The sequence below is a fragment of the Eucyclogobius newberryi genome, unplaced genomic scaffold (genome assembly GCF_026437365.1).
Source record: "Eucyclogobius newberryi isolate DKJ021-1_F unplaced genomic scaffold, fEucNew1.0.hap1 SCAF_2, whole genome shotgun sequence".
Taxonomy (NCBI): Eukaryota; Metazoa; Chordata; class Actinopteri; order Gobiiformes; family Gobiidae; genus Eucyclogobius; species Eucyclogobius newberryi.
In genome coordinates this window covers 17,418,996-17,439,180 of record NW_027315834.1, presented here as the reverse complement: position 1 = coordinate 17,439,180, position 20,185 = coordinate 17,418,996, and the positions used below count along the sequence as shown (strand labels likewise).

At 40.1% G+C, this 20,185-nt stretch overlaps 3 protein-coding genes across 6 annotated transcripts; all 3 read left to right on the top strand.

The window, feature by feature from the left end:
- The first annotated feature begins 902 nt into the window (after positions 1–902).
- On the top strand, positions 903–8,696 carry LOC140367405 (ras-related protein Rap-1b). The gene is made up of 8 exons (XM_072453873.1): positions 903–1,045; positions 2,798–2,870; positions 4,437–4,505; positions 4,856–4,912; positions 5,001–5,141; positions 5,266–5,409; positions 7,340–7,432; positions 7,506–8,696. Exons 2-7 carry the CDS (start codon positions 2,814–2,816, stop codon positions 7,424–7,426), a joined length of 555 nt encoding a protein of 184 aa, XP_072309974.1. The 5' UTR covers positions 903–1,045; positions 2,798–2,813; the 3' UTR covers positions 7,427–7,432; positions 7,506–8,696.
- Positions 8,697–9,650: 954 nt separating this feature from the next.
- mdm1 (Mdm1 nuclear protein) lies at positions 9,651–15,094 on the top strand. Of its 3 annotated transcripts, none has more exons than XM_072454826.1 (15): positions 9,651–9,833; positions 10,133–10,217; positions 10,362–10,493; positions 10,584–10,673; positions 10,764–10,849; positions 10,942–11,073; positions 11,148–11,309; positions 11,426–11,565; positions 11,633–11,720; positions 12,637–12,872; positions 12,965–13,102; positions 13,212–13,294; positions 13,400–13,657; positions 14,806–14,868; positions 14,943–15,094. In XM_072454826.1, exons 1-15 carry the CDS (start codon positions 9,816–9,818, stop codon positions 15,050–15,052), a joined length of 1,821 nt encoding a protein of 606 aa, XP_072310927.1. In that variant the 5' UTR covers positions 9,651–9,815; the 3' UTR covers positions 15,053–15,094. The 3 variants fall into 3 exon arrangements, with proteins under 3 accessions (XP_072310927.1, XP_072310926.1, XP_072310925.1); XM_072454825.1 differs by having other exon boundaries at positions 11,145–11,309; XM_072454824.1 differs by having other exon boundaries at positions 10,127–10,217; positions 11,145–11,309.
- A 2,848-nt stretch (positions 15,095–17,942) lies between these two features.
- LOC140367390 (interleukin-22-like) lies at positions 17,943–19,606 on the top strand. 2 transcript variants are annotated; one of them, XM_072453858.1, is made up of 6 exons: positions 17,943–18,030; positions 18,111–18,336; positions 18,475–18,537; positions 18,682–18,831; positions 18,965–19,024; positions 19,289–19,606. In XM_072453858.1, exons 2-6 carry the CDS (start codon positions 18,160–18,162, stop codon positions 19,394–19,396), a joined length of 558 nt encoding a protein of 185 aa, XP_072309959.1. In that variant the 5' UTR covers positions 17,943–18,030; positions 18,111–18,159; the 3' UTR covers positions 19,397–19,606. The 2 variants fall into 2 exon arrangements, with proteins under 2 accessions (XP_072309959.1, XP_072309958.1); XM_072453857.1 differs by lacking the exon at positions 17,943–18,030 and having other exon boundaries at positions 18,092–18,336.
- Positions 19,607–20,185: the final 579 nt, after the last annotated feature.

The window sequence follows — 20,185 nt, the reverse complement described above, 5'->3', positions numbered from 1 at the left end:
CCAACGTTTTAGAATGCATAGAAGAGCAGTTCTGTCTTTAAGGGGAAGTTGCTTGGGTGGGGGTCAGCTATTCTTGGTGACTTCTTCCTGTTTGGGTGTGGCTTCAGAGAAACACTGCAGCACCTCCAGGTCCACTCGCAAGCTCCAACACGCTCTGCTGCGATCTGAGTGCTGGGGAGAGAAGCATTTTATCACTCCCACTGATCTGGAGGCATGAGCTTCACTTTCCAGACTCACAAGATCCTCTGACCTTTAACTTGAGGTAGATTAATCCAAGATTTTGGTTGAATCCACCTCACCTCAACTCAACCCAACAAGAACTACAGTTAAATCCAATATTATCCATGTCCAGACTGCTAGTTTCCCCCTCCCCCTAAGTAAGAAGTCTGGTAGATGATTCTACAAAACCTTTAACTTTATAGTTCTATATTGATGTTTGACTTTTACAGTTACAAATAGTTGTGCACAATATCCATGTACAATAAGCCACCACATTAAAGAAGCTATTCACTTATTCCTTTAATGTGCGAGTACTTGTTTGGAACAAACCGTTTTAGACAGTCTAAAGATGCAATAGACAAATGTAGTACGCGGGCACTTTTAAGTTGGTTCTTGAAATGATGTCAGATTTATTTAGAAATATAGTTATACTACTTTGTAGTAAAATTTACAATTTTAAGAACGCTTTGGATAATTTTGTACATCAGCAGCACTAAAACAATAAATATGATGGTAATAATTCACTATATACCTATATAGTAAACCGGTTATTTGCCAAGTCAGAATCAGACAAGTTTAATTTGCCAATTAAGGTAAAAGGTGTGTGAGACAAAAATGGGGAACCATACATTACCGAAGGCCTATGAAAGGAGACACAGATTATTTCTTTGTGCTCTTATTTTGAAGCCGGAAGCGGAAATGCGTGAGTTGTGTGTGAGATGACTTGACTCCAGAGGCAGCGGCAGCAGGAGGGAGCGGCTCGGATAGAGCAACATTCACGCACTGTGTGGAGAGAGCGCGTACAGGCGAGGACGGGTGGATGTCTGTAAGTATCGCTCCATTTCGTCCATCGGGCCGCTTCTTTTCTTTAGCAACACTGTGTTTGTCCACCGCGGAGAGGCTGGTTTGCAGCGGGCCTCGTAGCGGGCGGTGATGCGGGCAGAACCAGACCGTGAACCGGACCCGGAGAGAGGCCGCCGGTGTGCGCGGGGCTGGGTTTGCGGAAGCGGGCAAGCAAACAGAGGAACAGACAGGACGTCGGCCGTGTTGACATTACGCTCCATAGATTGAGATGTCAGCATAAATGGGTGGTTTTGTTGGCGTTAAATGGGTGTGTGTGTGCGCGCATCCGTCCAGCAGAGTCCGCCGCTGTCTGCACTTTGTCTCCAGGTCCGTCGGCGCGGTGGACGCACAGTTGGCTGACCAAATGTCTTGTTGAGAGCCAAAGACATGCGGAACTCCCGCTGCTCGAGGGAAACCAGTGTTGGGAGCTGAAAGTAACTTGAAATTGAGTTATTCTTCAAATCAAGTCGGCCCTCCGCGTGTGAAGAAGCGGAGACGTGTTTAAAGAGGCGGCTGTAGACCACTGTCGGCAACAAGCGCATTTCCACTGAAGCATATTGACAGGCCCCACCTTGATCTAGTGGACTCAGGGATATGAGAGCGTGTCCAACTTTACAGCAGGAAATAAAAATTGTCCTGCTTTTGGGTCATTAGAGATGTTGCATCGATCATCTTGGCCTTGACTGAAAAGAGAAGTTTAAAAGTTGACTGTAATGCTGTCATTTATTATCTCATTTTCAGTACAAGCCCAGAGATAACAGTGAGCATGACTGAGCACAGCTGCTCAACCTGGAAAGACAGTGATGTAGAAATAATCTGCTTATAATCCATGTGTTCATATCAAGTTACCCTCAAATACATTGTGATTTTGATTTGTTAAAAACACTTTAGAGCTGATTGTACTTGCAGTACTTTAGAGCAGCTTGTACTTACAGTACTTTAGAGATGCTAGTATTTGCAGTACTACTTGTTGTCTTTAATAGCGGTGTTGTAATCTTAAACTTCCTTATGACCCTATAATTGAAATTCTATTTTGTCGACTAGAATAAAAGAGCCATGGAGCCAGCTCCAGAGTGTGACCTGTTGCTGTTAGTGTCTTACAATAGACGGGGGTTAAGTTTTCATGTTGGAGAGCTCACACTGGCCTTTATTAATTTGATCCCAAATGAGCCTAGCGTTACTTTTGTCTGCAAGTGGCATCTTTCTGCAGCGTTCAACTCGTCTGGACTTGTCAAAGATCTGTCGTCTTAACTTCTTCATGCACTGCAGTCTAATCAAAAGAAAATCACTTGAGGTGTTTTAGTGGTTGAGGTGGATTAGGTAGTACTGTGAAGGTTATGTTAATATTTTAACCTTACTCCACCCACACGTGCACACTTATCTCATCTCTATGGTAACCTGACAGACCCACAGAGTACGTTGTGTGAGCGCATGTGTCGTGTTGCCTCTTGTTTCTGCAGAAACACCACGGTTAGGCATGGCTGCTATGTACTAACTCACATGCACATACTTCTGATGGGGGCACGGCAACAGTAACCAGGAAGTCTGTTGTGACATCACCAGCTGCATGGTCACATGACTATTGTGTTTATTAACTCCCCAGCTGCTGCGCCATACGTAATTATTACCTCCAACTGAGAAAGAGGAAGTGTATCCCAGTGTGTAAGACGGTTCATTGTAAAAGTGTGGTTTGCTGTGAGTGAAATCCATGTTTTGTCTTTTCTTTCTTCTTTAGGAGACAGACATTCAGGATGCGTGAATATAAGCTGGTTGTGTTGGGATCGGGAGGCGTCGGGAAGTCAGCGCTGGTAAGAGATCAAACATTTGTTTCAACAATTATAACGTTAACAATGAGTTCACAAGAGTCCTGTAGTAACTTGTTGCCAGTATTAGGTAGCTTATAAAGAAATGTTTTGAACAAGATGATTTGCATTTATTGTTTGCTTGTAGATCATTTGATTTAGATGGTTTAGGGCTCTGCAGAATTATGTTTATCAAACTCCTAAAAGCCAGTGTCCCAAGTGCAGAAGAAGGGCATCTGTAACACAACCAGATGGCTCATTCTGAGCTAAGAGTAGAAGCCAAACGATGGCAATCTGTAGTCTGTAAATCTTAATCTAGATTGATATTGTTGGGTAAATATCTTGAATCAGTCATTATGTTTGTCAACCCTAATCCCAAAAGCCCCTCAAATACATCACGTTATGTGCGAGGTCGAAGTGTCTTGCCCAATGACACGGCAACAGTAAGTTGGGACGTGACATCATTCAACTAATGTTTTTCTTCCTCCTAAACTCAAGAGTGCACAAAAATGTATTAAATAAAGTAAAGTTTTTGTTTTTTAAGTTGTGTTTCAATCCTTTCTAAAATGTATAATGTGTCACTAATACTTTTCTTAAACATGCTCTTGAATGACTTGTGTCAGAGGCCGTTACTAAAAGTGTTGGCATAAGTCGTTACTAAAATGACACCTTCATCTCTACTTTAAATCTAAAAAAGATGGAAGTTGAAAGCTATAATCTACAGGTTCTCCTGCTGTGTGACATGAAAAGACAGTTACACAAAAACCAGAAAGCGCTCTTCTGTCGTTTATGCTTCACGACAAACTTGGGGGTTCAGGCTTTAAGCTACATTTAAAAAGAAATAACATATATTAATACATTTTTCAAATTTTTAAACTATCTAATTGTTGAAATATCCTTTAGGGTGGGACAGTTACATGATTGTTAAACTACCACCATAGACGCATTCGGTGCTTTATGATATATTTTTAATATGGAAAATGTATAGTAAATGTTAAAATATCTCAGTTTAAAGAGTTACACCCACAATTATGTAATGCTTATCCAAAGCCTTCCTTACGCTTGTTGTAGAACTCATTGCTACAAAAGCGCAGGACAGAAAAAAGGCATTGAACTCCAAAACGTCAAGGACCTGTTTGGCTCATTGTGGGCCCCCCTGTAATGAAACTTGTATGAGCTACAGACATTTATATAGATCTAACAAACATCAAATGGTACAAAAAACGTTTCACCCCTTTTAAATCTGGCGACTAATGCAGTTCAGTTGCGTGTGAAAGTTGAGTTCTTTCCATGGTGATAGTGACTTGCTATGCTTGTTTTTGCTATCTTAAATTGACAGTACAAACCCTGGTCTGTACGGTCAGTTTTGAGTCCACACATGCACACAGCGTCGTTGGAACCACAAAGAAGCACTCTCTCCAGACAAAATAATGGAGATATGTCAGTGTGTCACATTAATTCCAATCGAATGACTTCCAATAGAGGACAGAATAGAGCACCATTAACACTACTGCCCTATTTCCCTTTATCTCACTGCCTGTCTCTCTCTCCTGTGCCTGTCTGTCCATCCAGACTGTCCAGTTTGTTCAGGGAATCTTTGTGGAGAAATACGACCCAACGATAGAAGATTCATATAGGAAGGTAAGATGCCTCGTTTTCACTGTGTTTTCTCTTATTATGTAATTGTGAATGTATTTAGTTATGTATGAATTGTGTTCACTAAGTTTTATTGCTGTTATATAATTTGGGAACTTTTGATCACTCCAAGGACTGGACTCTGGACTATAAAATGCTATAAATCTAGACAAAATGCTAATGCCATGCATTAGGACAGAATTAGGTTATGGCATAATTCAAATGTCAACCACACTAAGGCAGAACAAACAGACTAAAACCTCTCTATTATATATCTAATAATGTTTAATTTGTTAACAGATTATGCTGTTAATTGTCTACAGACTTAAAGTGAACCTAATCTCACTTTCTTTCAGCAAGTTGAGGTTGATGGACAGCAGTGTATGTTGGAAATCCTTGACACAGCAGGAACAGTAAGAAACTTTAGCCTGACTATTATACTGTTTTCATCCCTGATCAAATGTATTTAAAATGACTCTATATCTATCTATTAACTTTCAGGAGCAGTTCACTGCAATGAGAGACTTGTACATGAAAAATGGCCAGGGCTTTGCTCTGGTTTACTCCATCACAGCTCAGTCGACCTTTAATGACCTCCAGGACCTTCGAGAACAGATTCTTAGAGTGAAAGATACAGAAGATGTAAGTACTAGCACACACACAAATTAAATGCATTTAGCAGAAATCAAGATCTTAGACATTTCACTGAGCCTAAGAAAAAAAGTTAAAAAGTCGTTAATGAAGACGTTGTTTTCTTTTTCTTTAGGTTCCCATGATCCTAGTTGGTAATAAATGTGATCTGGAGGAGGAGCGAGTGGTCGCCAAAGAGTCTGGCCTGGGCCTTGCTCGCCAGTGGAACTCCTGTGCTTTTCTGGAGACCTCAGCCAAGAGCAAGATCAATGTCAATGAGGTAAGCAAACACATACTGTTTATGACTTTCACTAATAGCATGAGACTATCTTTAAGTCAAATGTTTGACTTGTATTAGAGGTAACCGTTTACAATCAGAGGATTTCTGTTGTGACTTCAAAATATAAGTCTAAATGGTAACTTTGGTGAGCTGGTTAATAACAACAATATTTATTAAGTATGTAATACTTTTTTCTGCCTAAAATATTTTCTTATAAAAATATTTCAGGCACACTATATAAAATAAACAGCCAAGTTACCTAGAGTGCTCAGATGCCCTCCTTTTCCAATAAATATCCTTATATTGGGCTCATCTGGGCAGTTTTAGCAATGCAAACCCATAACATCAGGGGGCAGCAGAGGAGTGGAGCAGTCTGTCCCTTCTTGCCCCGGTCTCACACGCATTTACTTCGAGTTTAGGACGAGCCACGTCTCTGTCCCTCTCTGCGCCCCCTGCTGCTCTGTGCTTCTGTTCCATCCCCCTGGGCGCGTCTCCTCCCTTTCCGAGTCTAACTAACTCTCCAAACTGACCTGATTCAAATCTGAATATGTTGCGTCTGCATTTATATCGTCCCATTTACGCTTTGATTCCACACGCTTTTCATGGTAAATGTGAAACATCAGTAAAAGACGGCACAACACAGAGGGAAATCTGTGTGGAGCAGACCCCCGGGCCGCAGCTATAGAAGTGACCACTGTGACACCGAAGTAACACCTTCTCCACGACACGCCTCATTCACCGAAGTGAAGCGCCAGTTCTCCACTGTCCCTCTGCAGACAGAAGGGAAACACTGACCCATCCACTGTCTGCAGTTAGGAGAGGAGGGAGAAAGGGAGCGGAGAGAAGAGGAGGAGAGGAGAAATGGAGGGAGCATGGAGGAGGAGAGGAGAGAGAAACGGGGAGAGGTGAGGAGAGATAGAGGGAGGAGAGGAGAATTGGAGGGAGCTTGAAGGAGGAGAGGGAGGAGAGGAGGGACGGAGGGAGCTTTGAGGAGGAGAGTAGAATTTGAGGGAGCTTTGAGGAGGAGAGGAGGGATGGAGGGAGCTTGGAGGAGAAAAGGAGAGATGGAGTGAGAGGAAATGCGGAGGGAGCTTGGAGGAGGAGAGGTGAGAAACAGGGAGAGGAGAGGAGGTGAGGAGAGAAGGTGAGGAGAGACGGGGAGTGGAGATGTGAGAAGAGACGGAGGGAGCAGAGAGGAGAGACAGGACGGAGAGGTGAGGTGAGGAGAGATGGTGGGAGCTGAGAGGAGCACTGAGGGAGGCTCATTTGCAGAGCTGAGGCTCTGCGTTGTGTCAGTTCATGGCTTCAGGCACAAACCAATCAGTCCAAATCTGAGAGAACCTATTTTATTGGCAATGACACTGGCACCAAAAATGCATTTATATAAAAAAAAAAAAAAAACAATAGGCTACTATTATTTCAGGTAAATTCAGGCATTTGTATAGTACCATAAACATATATATTTTTTTTTTTTATTTTTTTATTTTTTTTTTTTATGTATTTTTCCAGTCATAACACCAATATAATAAATAGAGGCTGTGGGGGCATGGATGATTTATGTCCTCTACGGGGGCACAGCAGAAAAAGTCCAGCATGTTTGTTCTGAGTGGCCCCCGGACCCCTGCTGTACAGAATGTCTCAGAAGTTCATTGGCCATCATCGGTGAATAGAATTCACAAATTAGGAATCTGCTTTGGCAATCGAATCCAGTCACAATATTCTATTGTAAAAGCCCAATCGGGTCACCCTGAAAGTTAAAGTAAATACAATGACATTGAAATGGTTATGAAACCCTTTACTAACAATATTTGACAATTGACATGTTACATTTTGTTCAATAGTCAATATCCAGTGTCATTTAGTTTTGAATGGGCCAAAAACCTGTCTCCTGAACATTTCAACTCATGTGGGTGTTCTGCTCTTTCTTCAGATCTTCTATGACCTTGTGCGGCAGATAAACAGAAAAAGTCCAGCTCCAGGAAAAACCCGCAAAAAGTCCACCTGTCAACTTCTCTAATGACAAGTAGGTCTTTAACATTTCTATCCAGGGGGGAAAAAACATGAATTTCATGTAACAAACAATTGTCTTTTTGCAGTTTTGGCGTACCTGACCAATAAGTCATGGGATATCTTCCAACTGACCATGTCTCAACACATTTCATCATCAAGATCAGCCTCCACTGACCAGAATGTGAACAGTGGCCTCACCCTACAACTAACAGACACTGCTGCCTTGGAAACATTTAAACCAAAACTTCAAGAGACTGGCTGCTTCGATGACCATTATGAGGGTTCTACCTGTTGCACGAATTGGTCAGTTTAAAATGACTGCCTGAAAAGATGCCCACGTTTGCCACAATGCGCTTTTGGATGGCAATTTTAAGCCTGGAGTTGCCTATCGCTTTCATTTGAATGTCTTCTTTTTGTGTCTTATTTGTTTTGTAACAGTGCAGAGCCATTCTCACACTGTCCACTCCCATCCACATTCATAATGGCTGACTTTGTGTGTGGTTATGGTGTGACCTGTGGAGGTGTGTGTCGTGAATATCTTTTTAGTGAATCTATTTACTTTACTTTACATTACTTTACTATGTGTTGAACATTTTAAGTCATCTATTATTTCAATTTTTGTATCGTTTTTATTGTGTTCTGTTAGTGTGGGTGTATAAGATTGCTACCAATCATCTGGTTTTGCTAAATGTGCTAAATATTAATTTCTGTTGTTTAGTTACTCAAATATATTTAATTGTTTAGAATCACAAGCCTTAGATATCACATATTTCTTTCTATCGTTTTTCTTTTTTTTTCCTCCAGTATTGTCCACCAGAGGTATGCATTGATTGAATTCCTTTGGTAGCATTTCACGAGTAGTATAAGGAGTTCATTACCATACAATATGCTATGTAAATGAATGATCCTATACTGGTGATGTTGGCATAAAACAAGGCTTTTGTTCAGCAGAGCCTTGGCAGTATTGGGGTAAAACATTGGTTCCAATTTCGCGTAATAATTTTCAGTGAAAGTGCAAAAAAAAAAAAAAAAAAAACGTAAAGGAAGCTTGTGTAAAATATACAAAAGGTGTTATGTATTGAGGAGATTAGCTTCTTACAATGGGTATTGGGTGGAAAAAGCTACGTAGTTGATTTCTGTGGAAGGAAGAATAAACTGCGTGTTGCACAGTGAGCTGCCTCGGTTCTACTGTAGGGGGCGACATAATGCCTTTGGACAGTGGTCTCACGTTGCTCTACTGTAAATGTTGTGTAAGAATAAAGCTGTTCATAAATTTAGTGATCCTTAAAGCTCGTGACACACAGCAGGATAGGCACATCATTTGATTTATCTTGCATATCTTGTAGCGTTAACAAAAATCATACCGCCGAATTGGTGTGACTGTTTTTGTAAATCAATAAACTCACATTTTTAGTTCTATAAATCATTAGTGAAGTTTGTCTAGTTGGACATGCTTAACTTGTTTATGGTTGTTTGTTTATACCCTATTATCTATGCATTTTTTTAAATCACAAAATGGAAGCCATGTAATATTACACTTGGACATTTCAAATTTTGCTAAGACAAACAAAATAATAAGTTTTATAGTGTTGATTTCATACATATTTGTGCTGTTCGTGACCCCACACTACTAAGTCTCTACACTCTACTAAACATTCAGTTATGTCCATCACAATGTCTGTTTGTAATGTGTCAGCAGTGGAACAGTGGCCTCAGTGTTGAGCTGTAACTGTCAGTACCATGGTTCCTCTCATGTAGTGTTTCAGTACTAGGATAATCACATTCTCATTTTTATCACTTCATCAATTTCCTTAGCTAGTCTTTCTTGGATCCACATCATAAAACACAATTCAAATATGCAATTTAGAAAACATAAAAGACTGAAATATGATTATTTGCCGAGGTTTGGACACCCCTGCAAATTGCAATAGGGCTCCATCATTTAAACTCTTATAAAGAAGGTCAGTGGAAGACAAGGTAAAATGGAACAATGCTATTTGTTTAAGTAGCCACATAATATTAAAACATTTAAGGAAAAATGATTCACATTCAAACACTTTCCAAAATGTAACTGGTGAATTTCATTGAAAAGGCCAGGTAAGAAATGAAAGTGACAAACTTCATCGGCCTCAAATTAACGAAATATGTTACATTTGGTAAAAGTCTTAACTCTGCGTTTTATCTGAGAGCCGTGTATAATCTTTACTGACAAACACGCATGCGCAATGTATGCTGCCATGGTAACGGAGTCCGCGCGGGGCAAAGGCGGAAACGATAGCATGTCCATCAGAAGTTGATTAAATTATAATTTTACGGAACAAAAACACAATGTAGTGTAGCTACAATGACAAACACGTGTTTGGTGTTTATTTGAGAAGATTTAATGCGAAGAAGACATGAAAGTTCGCTTCAAGGTAACTTTCCACGTTGTAATGTGTGTTATTAGCATTGTTGTTAGCGACACGTTCCTGTACAAACTAACGTTATTGAACTATTCATCCGTGACGTAGACCAGAATGGATGATGTGATGTCCGATAATTATTTCTTACTGATTTCGGTCGGTTCCCCGTGCAGTACTGCAGACAGTGTCAGGTTGATTATGACCAAGGGATTTAGTTAATCCGCCACTTAACTGCCATACCAATGCTGAGGCGCAAAGATACAGCTCTTATGTACCAGGATCAATGCAATGCAGTTGTCTTTCAGTGTCAGACTGAATACCAGAGAAGTTACAGGTCCAGAAGCGCCTCGCCCCTGCGCGCTGCCGCCTTTGCTGGGCTTCGTTCTGTTCACATGGGTAAGAAGTTCAAAAGAAATAAATATATCCAGAAATAACTTTTCCGTTTTCTATAATTCTTCCTATTCCTTGCACCGCCCTTTTCTCACCAAATTAATATTGCAATTATTGATTTAATGTAATAAAAACTGTGTACTTAACTAGGTATCAGTAGAGAACCATGTCTCCAAAGACGAAAGAAGTTCAATTTCAATCATCCTCCTCGGTCCGGCGCCTCACCACATACAACTTTGAATGAGTCTGTCAGTGTTGCACAAACATTCAAGGCTCCAGTTGGTAAATCAAAGCGTATTCTTACAAGTCTTACACATTAGTATACCCTAAAAACATTTAACTACGAACTGTGTGCCCCTCCTCCCAAAAAAGCCCCTCCACCGGCTGAATCTGAAGGTCCACCAGGACCACCACAGCCTTCAGGACAACCATCAGAAACAAATATGGACTCTGAGAAGCCCGGTACCATTGCAGTCTTGCCATCAGTCATTTCATATTTGTTTCCTAAATTGTTGTTTGTAAGTTTCTGTTGATGGTTTTCATTTTGATTAGAAACAAGTGAACAGTGTGCTATGAAGTCCCAACAACATAGCAGCGATTCTCCAGCCCTCGTAAATCCACAGGAGTCTTCAACTAATGTGAGGCACTTGAAATTTGTTCTACATACTTTTTGTTAAACAATGAAATAGAATCAGTTTTGTTCATAAATATATGAATCTTTTTGATTAAGCATGCACTACATAGAAAAGCTGGACTCAAGGTAACGGGACAAAGATCTGGTCTGCACAAAACTGAGTATAACAGACAGTTTACCCTAAAGATGGCCCCAGCAGCTCCGTCGCCCACACTTGCTGCTCATCAGGTAACATGTTTTTAAAGTTTAACGTTTTTTTACTGCGTACCTGTACACAGTGTGTGACCCTTTTGCCCCAGCAGGCTCTCTACTCCAGCCACAGCACTGTCCCACCCTTTAAGAAGCACCCTGTTTCCATGGAAACGGAGTACCAGCGTAGTTTTCAGGGTCTGGCCCCACCCACAAGTCCCCGGCTTCGGAGAAACCAGGAGCGTGAACAAACTGCCTTGTTCCACACACATGTGGTAAGTGTACGCAACACATTTGAATATAACATGGAAAGAGTTATGATTTATGACCCGCAGTATTACAATTATTCAGACACGAATTTCTCTGTGTGCTTATCATATAACGACAAAAGAGGAAAAATAAAAACGTAACCAAGAACAGCCCTCGTCTGAAAAGGGAATTACCAGGCCCAGAAACCCGGGTCCACAGACAACAGTCATCTCCAAAAGAAAGTCCCCCAGACCCTGTCCTCTCACACGTAAAGACACACAGGTGTGTTCTTGGGAAAACATCTTATCATTCATTAAATGTGTTTTAACTCAAAAACATTCCTCTTCAGGGTGTTGACAGAATATGAGTCCAGGTTTCGTTGCCCATCCAGGCAAATCCCAGAAGAAACTGAAGCTACGACAAGCCACACTTCAAAGGTCAGTAATTAACATGCCGCGTTCAGAACTACGTTTAACAAGGTAGTGAACAATACATTGTTGTATCAACTGTACACTGTGTAAGTAAGCACACATACTAGGTTCAAATTCTTAAAAAATACTTAAAATATTATCAAAAAATGTTTTGGCTGACTGCTGTAAAAAGTGTTAGTGGTCTACTCACACCACATACTGCGCATTACAGATGGAAACCAAAAACCACAAAGCTTCATTTCAGAGAAATTTACGCGCTTTAGTCACAGCACAGTCACAGGTAGGTTCCTGCACATGGAAAATTGAATGACAGTCCTACATCATTGAGCTTAATCTAGATTATTTTAAGTTGACCACGTTTTCCATAATATTTTTCATCGGAAAAAGTGTCATAAATGTAGAACAGTATATGATAAGATGCATTATTGTCTGAAATATTATGCTCTCAAAAATTATTCTTATTATTATTGCTAAAGGAAATTGGGTTAATGTATTATTATTATTATTATTATTATTATTATTATTTATCTATTTATTTAATGTCTTTTTTTTTTCTTCAGAAAGCTACGTATAAATTACAAAAAAGGATCATCTATATATCATATACCAAAATGTAGGTAAACATATTTAACTCACAGATATTACTTTAACCCTAAATTCGTTGAATATAATATATAAGTTCTGTGTGCTGTGGTCAGATTTACAGCTTTTAGGTTTTTGGTTGTGGTTCTGTTACTTTGAACGCACTGCCAGGTTTTGCCAGGTTTTAGGTGGATGCAACGGATTGATCAGAATCGGTTTCAGCAACTGCACCAAACAAGCCAGAGATTTGATTGATTGATTGATTGATTGATTTGATACTAGTTTGCTGCAGTTGATCCCTGTGTAAATACAGGAACTAACGGTTTTATCTTGTGATCAGATTAAGGAGCTGAGGGAACAGGCTCTGTCATACCGACGCCGAGCTTGGGGAACCAATTTCTCCAGGGACCATCTGAGCCAACTTCTCTCTGAACACAATGAATTATGGGAGCCCACAGAAACCACTGAGTCAACGAGCGGAGGGCCACTGTCCACACGTCTGGACCTGTGTCAGGTCAGCTCTGGAGGTCTCAGTAGTGGCAGGAGTTCCTGTCTGGAGGCTCTAGATTTGCCCAGGTGAGTCTGTCAACGTCATACTTCAAATCTATCTTCTAATTCTAATCCGATTCTGCAATTCTTCTTTGTGTTTCTCTTTTTCACTCTTGTAGATCCACCCACAGGGATTCAGCTGTAGATGTAAAAGATGAAGTAATTAATCAAACAAACAAAACAAATGTAACGCCTCAAAGCACTCACAGCCTTGTGGTGGAAGATGTTTTACAAGAACAGGACAACTCTGATGGAGAGTGAGTTTACCCTACCCTACTTATAGCATACATTTGATAGAACCCAGCTATTTGTCATTTAAGGCTGATATTTAAACATTTTCATGTGTTATTTACTGTCAATTCATAGAGATGAAGGAAGATTACCAACTCCAGAAGTTAAGATGTTCCCCATCCAGAGGACTCACCTTGACCTCACCACACCTGCCACAGGTAATCAGTGTTTAGAGTGTGGAAGTTTGAGTTCTCTGTTTATTCATGAGTAATACTATTCTGTGTAGTAGTATAATACAGTATGCATAACCTTTTGGCCACCAGGAGGTGCTATATTAGTGGGAAAGATGAAGTGCACTGATGAAGTCATTCAAAGACCTGGCACAGCAAACTCAAATGCAGCTCACATCAAAATAAACCCCAGGGAAGCTTGGGCTGCAGCAGAGACCACGCAGCACCACAAACCGGCCCCTAAAACGGCCACACCCAGGAACACCCCTCCCCTGCCGGCTGCTCTGCCCCCCACTCTCCCCCTGCATTGCATCCAGGGAACCTTAAGAAATGCCAACTTTCAGCATAACGGTGCGGCTCTTTCTTTTTTGGTAGCTGCTCATAAACGTAATGTTTTGTCATTTTTACCATGATTTTCTTGGTCATTAATTAAAATTTGTTTCACACAACTATTAGCACAGTACAGTATTACAGTGGCTTGCAAAAGTATTCATACGCTTGGAAATGGCATTTTGTCATGTCACAACCACAAATAAATTGTATTAGCAAAAAGTGGCACACAATTGTGAAGTGGAAGGAACAGTAATTATGATTTCCAGATACAAATAAAAAAGTGCAGTGTACAAAAGTATTCATCCTCTTTTCCCTGAGTGCAGCCGATTGCTGTGAGAAGTTTCTTGATGATTGCTGAACGATTAGATGTTGAGCTAATGATTCAATAGTCGACTTGTGTGTAATTTAATGTCAGTATAAATGTAGCTGTTCTGTGAAGGAAACAGACGTTTGTTAAGAGAATGTTGAGGAGCAAACGGCATCATGAAGTCCAAGGAACACACCAGACAGGTCATGGAGGAAGATGTGGAGAAGTTTAAAGCAGATTCCACAAAGTATTGACACAGGGCCTGAAAACTTTAGCACATTTCAGTTTTATAAAAAAAAATGCACTGGTCAGCACTCTTGCCTCCCAAGAAGAAGATCATGGGTTCGATTCCCGGGCCAGACCAACATCACATGATCTCTCTGGGTGGAGTCTGCATGTTCTCCCCCTGTTACCGTGGGTTCTCTCCGGCTCCTTCCACCGTCCAAAGACATGCATGTGTGAGGCAAAATTGGCAACCCTAAATTGGCCCTAGTGAATGAATGTGAGAGTGAATGTTGTCTGTAATGTCTATGTCTATGTCTGTTGGCCCTGCGACGAGTTGGCCACACAGTTGGCCCCGCCTAAGGCCCAAAGTCACTGGGATAGGCTCCAGTCACCCGCAACCCCGAACGGGAAAAAGTGGTTGAAAATGAATGAATGAATGAATGAATGAAAAAACTAATGATAATGGAAATCATGTATAATTTCCTTCCACTTCACTGTTGTGTACCGCTTTGTGTTGCTCTTTTACAAAAAACGCAAATTCCGGTACTATTTCTCTAAGAGTAAGTTGAAGTATTTACGTGTCAAAATGTGGAAAAGTTCCAGGGTATGAATACTGTGTCTTTTCTGTGAACAGGGGAGTTAGGCCTGAGAGTCAATGAGAGGAAGTGTGCAACAGCCTCCTGTGGTTCAGATGAAGGTTTGTGACACCATCAAACGTAAATGACACGTTCATGAATTTTACCTAAAACATTTGCAATTTACTCTCTCCAGACGATCGTCTATCAGTGATGTCATGGCGGTCTGCAGCCTCGTGTTCAATGGCGTCTGCCGTTCTGGAGCGCGCTCAGAAGAGGCGAGAACACTTCTGGGGGAAAAGTTGACAACTCTGCACTGTGTCCCACAACTTGTTTCATGTAGCAACATATATTTTATTACGGGCCGTGCTGTTGTGAAGATGTTTCTATAGCATCAGGATTGTTTAGTTCAGTGTTGTAATGAGTGAAAGTATTGTACATTAAATCAGTCATGACATTTGGATCAGTCATCAGACTCATTATTTTCAGTGACAAATGTCTCAAGATGTGAGTAACCACAAACAGAAAAGGTGATGTGTATTTTTGTAACCCAATCCGCCCCCAATGTTTATAATCCTTTTTGACAAAGTTTGACTGCTTGTCTCCAGGGAGATGTTATTGATTTGGCGGGAATGTTCCGCAGTGTGGAAGCATGCTGTTTTACACTATAGGTGTATTTATTTCTCAAAAGAAGAAGAAAAAAAAAGTTTAAAAACTTGAATTCTTATTATTGTGTTGCCTCTCGAGATATAACTACCTTAAATATAATGCATATAGAACAGTATCATATTTTAGTAAAAGCAAGACTCCATGGAGACCAGCATGGTAAACCCTCCACCAGAAAAGTTGCGTAGTGCACCTTTCACAGTTTTCTTAATTTTCCCAATATGTTTTGTACTGAAACTGAAGTACTGAAACATAATTGCACATTAATGGTGCACTAAATGGTGCACTATGTAACTTATCTTGTGGATTCATTTCATGGCAATGTTATTAAAACTCTCTATTTAAACAAGCAAATTGTTGCAGGTCAGGTCTGTGGAGAGAGGTGAGCCCGCTCATAGTAAGAAGTATGTTTTTCAAAGTAATTTTGTGCAATGAAAATACATATAATTGAATAAATGCAATATATAAGTGGGACGTTCCACACAATATCTATGACAACCAAGTGGCTGAACCCTCTCCAGAAAGGTTACATAGTTCATCTTTAGTACTGCAAGTCTCAGATGCTTTTAATAAATTGAATGCAAAGATTAGAAATGGACAGCACTGTGACCACAAAAATCATGACACGTTAAAATATTACATTTCTACCTCCATCGGCACTCAAAATGATTATATGATAAACGAACAAGCACTTGTGCTGAGCCCAAATTTACCTGGATTAAGATATTACTGTAGATAGTACTATCAAAACGTTTTAAAAAATCCATCTCCCAAGACCATAGTACAGTAAATATGTCTGTTTGATTAGTGCATGATATTGCATCATGTTGGTAATCCACGTTGACGCCATGACACCATCAAAATACCATTGTTTCCCCGTAGTGACATCACACCACAGTGAACAAATAAGAGTCAGCAAACACTCTGTGGAATAAGCTTCCCCTCCTCATTGTGAATTCCCCATTGTAGAAACACGTGGAAGAGACACATCCCTGAGCACAGTCGCAGTAAGTTAAATTTGATATCACAAAACAATAAATTTTATGTCACAAAAAATTGTGCATTTACAGAATCAGACTTTGTTTTATACATGACTTGAAATTATGTGAGGAAAAGGGAAGCTTGCATTGAAATGAAGTTTCTCATGTGTTGTATCAAATAAAAGTACTTTTTTATCATGATGCACAGTGTATACACAGTGTATACACAGTGTATACACATCCAGTTTTTTGCAGCCACAATTACAATTGTCATTGTGTTTTTTGATTAAATACAAAACATTTTACCTATAAGAGTTTTCTGACCCATCTCTAAATTATGTATGAAAATTAATTGCTTCTTATTTGAAAAAAAAAATACATTTCACTTTTCTTCTAATAAAACTGTGGATAAGCTTTCACTTGTTTACCACTGTCTTATTAGAAGAAAAGTAAAATAATCTCTATAATGTTACGATTGATAAATTGCTGTAATGATATAAATTAGATTTGTTAACCTTGTTAAGAGATAGTTGTGTTACAGTTGCATAATATCTGTGCATGATGCCAGCTGATAAACTTAGAAGAGTTCAGCTGATTACTATGTAGATAATAGTGATGCTCTCACACTTCAGTCTCAAAGGGCTTCATAACCCACACCAGTCTCTGAACACAATATGACACAGTGCCACCTGATCTTCTTCACTCTGACTCTGAGCTGATGGAAAATGCAGGGAGCTTCCCGAAAAAACTTCAAAGTTGTGTGTGTTATATAATAAATGAGGGTGGCATGGGCAAGTCAAGCAGACAAGATTTTCCAAGGATTTATTCTCATTTCACACTCTCTTTTCAGACTCCCAGAGGGAATATAATTTACAGATCTCTTGTTGGTTTTATGTTGTATCTAGGATTATGAATTTGCATAGTCTAAATCATATACAAAAACAGTTTTTGTATTACATACTCACATCTGTAAGTGTTCATTTTTAGCTTGTGTATCTTTGACTATAAGCATTATAAACTTCAAGACAAAAAAAACAATATATACACATGCAAATACATATACAGTGAATATTTGTTATAACTGCAAAACCATGAACAAGCACGTACATACAGCAGTGATTAAGGTAGTTTGAATGCAGTTTGAGCATGTATCTGCGCTTGGAGATTGCATAAAACAACTTTAGCTGGTGACCTTGATAGACTGAATTAATTGTCGTAAACCTACTCCTCTTTCCTCTTTCATCTTGGGGAAGTTGGTTTAACAAAGTCAGCTTCCCGTTGGCGAGTCCCAATGGAGTCACCACACACTCATTGTCACCACACAATTAAATTAAAAAGCCGCTCTTTCAGTGTGGGGAAAAAAGTCATCGCTTGAGTGGACGGCACAATGTAACAATTAATTTCCTCTTTGTGTCAGTGACAGTAAACAGAGTTGCAAAGACAGCACTGACCTCTGTACGTGCGTGCGTGTATGTGTGCGTGTATGTGTGTGTGTCTGTGCATGTGTGTGTGTGTGAATGAAAGACCAAGGGGTTTTTTCAGTTGGTTACCTGGCCTATTTTCACCCGAGGGGGCGGAGAACTGATGTATATAAGACACAGACCGGGACCTGACTGCACAACAGCATCCAGCAAACAGGTGAGCTTCTAACAGAGGCATAAAGCTGTAGCTACACCTAACCTTAACTGCATCACTCATTTTTCAACTTTATCTTTCAGGAGAACACGCTCTTATACAAACAAGAACTATCGTCACCCGGACCTCACCATGCAGTGCCTCTCAGCAGCTCTCAAATCCTTCCTTCGCCCTGCAGTCGCCGTGCTTTTGCCGCTTCTTCTGATAGGCTGGATTGAATTCGCAGCGGCAACTCCGGTGGACCGCTCCCTCAGCCCGGCACTGAGGAATCCAGAGACCTACGAAGCAGTAAACAAAGTGTCGCACCATGTAAGTTTCCTTTGATGTGCAAGGGAGTTTTAGATGTCGGTTTTGCATCAACACGTTATGTTGCAAAAGTGCATGCAAACAAGGCAGTAAATATCCTACTTCAGCGAACTCTTTCTAAAAATGTCCTTTTCTGTGCAGGCTCAAGACTCAAGTATTGATGACACGAGTTCAAGGCTAATTCCCAAGGTGGATTTGGAACAGGTAAGAATCTTTTGATCATATCCATTCATCTTCTACCGCATGTTCCCGTTAGGGGTCGCGGAAGACTAGAGCCTGTCTCAGTGACTTTTTATCATATCACATAACATAAGCCAAATGATTAAGTTGTTATTTTGTTCTTTGCAGGATCACGTGAAGATCTGCTGTCTCCATGCAAACATCCTGGACTTCTATCTTAGTAACATCCTCCCTCGCCATGACAACAAGCATCCACACATGCACCGGGTGAGGACCGATTTGCATCGAGTCAGCGAGGACCTCAAGACCCAGGGCTGTGTGAGTATCTGCATTAATACATTGGAAAGTGGTGTTTTAGCTGTGGTAGATTTGAATTTGACAACTTTCTTTCATGTGGTTTTGCTCAGAGAAAGTAACATAGACAAATCTCACTTTGTGTTTTGTTCTGCAGAATGTGACTCACTATCATGACCATCAACATGCTGTGCAGTTTCGCAAGAAGCTCACTGAGGTGAATATTTTGGACTGCATTACATTTTACAGCATCAATTATCTGAGCGTTCATACTTGCACAATACTAAAGGCATGTATGCACGCTCAGCTATTGAATCGTTTTCAAACCTTTCAATAGCTTTTGACATAAAGAAGTTGAAATAAATCTCCCCAAACTTCCATGCCTTTTGGCTTGAGAGCGTCTGTTCCCTGTTCTGCTGAATTGAACAGTTCCTAAATGCCGGTCCACAGCATCTTCTGATCATTTGTGTTTGTGTTTCAGATGGGAGAGGAGAAAGGCATTAACAAGGCTGTGGGAGAAATCAACATCCTGTTCTCATATCTGCAAGATTACTGTGTCCAGCCCAAAAACCAGACCGCTGCACAATAACCTCTCCGAATTCTGACCAAACAACCTTTTGTTTTTATTTATTATATTTATCTATGTTCATATGAACCACTTTTATACTGTTATTTATTTGTAAGCCGTTTACGATGTATTTAAACAGCTCTATTTATTGATGCGTAATAATGCTCGAGCATCGGGTGTTGACCATGTAGCCATGTTATGGCTTATTAAACAGTATTTAAATGTAATGTTAGACAGTGCAAAAACGCCACAGGTTGGTGGTTATAACTAAATAAAGTTTTTATACCATTCGTTGTGATACCTAATTATTCACTCAATATTGGATTCAAAAGTGCTCATCAAAGCGTAAAGAAGAAATAGTGTTTTAACATTACTGATTGTGTCTAGAAGTGTTCAGTGCTCCATTTCAGATCTAGGTTCAACTTTATTATTTTAGGTTAAACTTTATTGTCCCCCAAAAGGAAATTTGCACAACCCCAAATAAAGTTCTTGTGCAGGTAAAATGACAAGGATACATGCACCTGCCCAGTAAGAATAAATCCAAGAATAATGAATTCAAATGTGTCTGTGCCAAAGGTGTCTGTATCTAGAGGTTTATCAGAGAGTATTTAGTATTATTATTATCATTATCATCATTATCATCATCATCATCATCATCATCATCATCATCATCATCATCATCATCATCATCATCATCATCATTATTATTTATGATGCGGAGCAGTTCTGACTATAGGTTAACAATGTGCACTGGAGTTGAAGACCTCTGGACCACATCTAAAATGTGACTGCACTGCACCTTCTACCTTC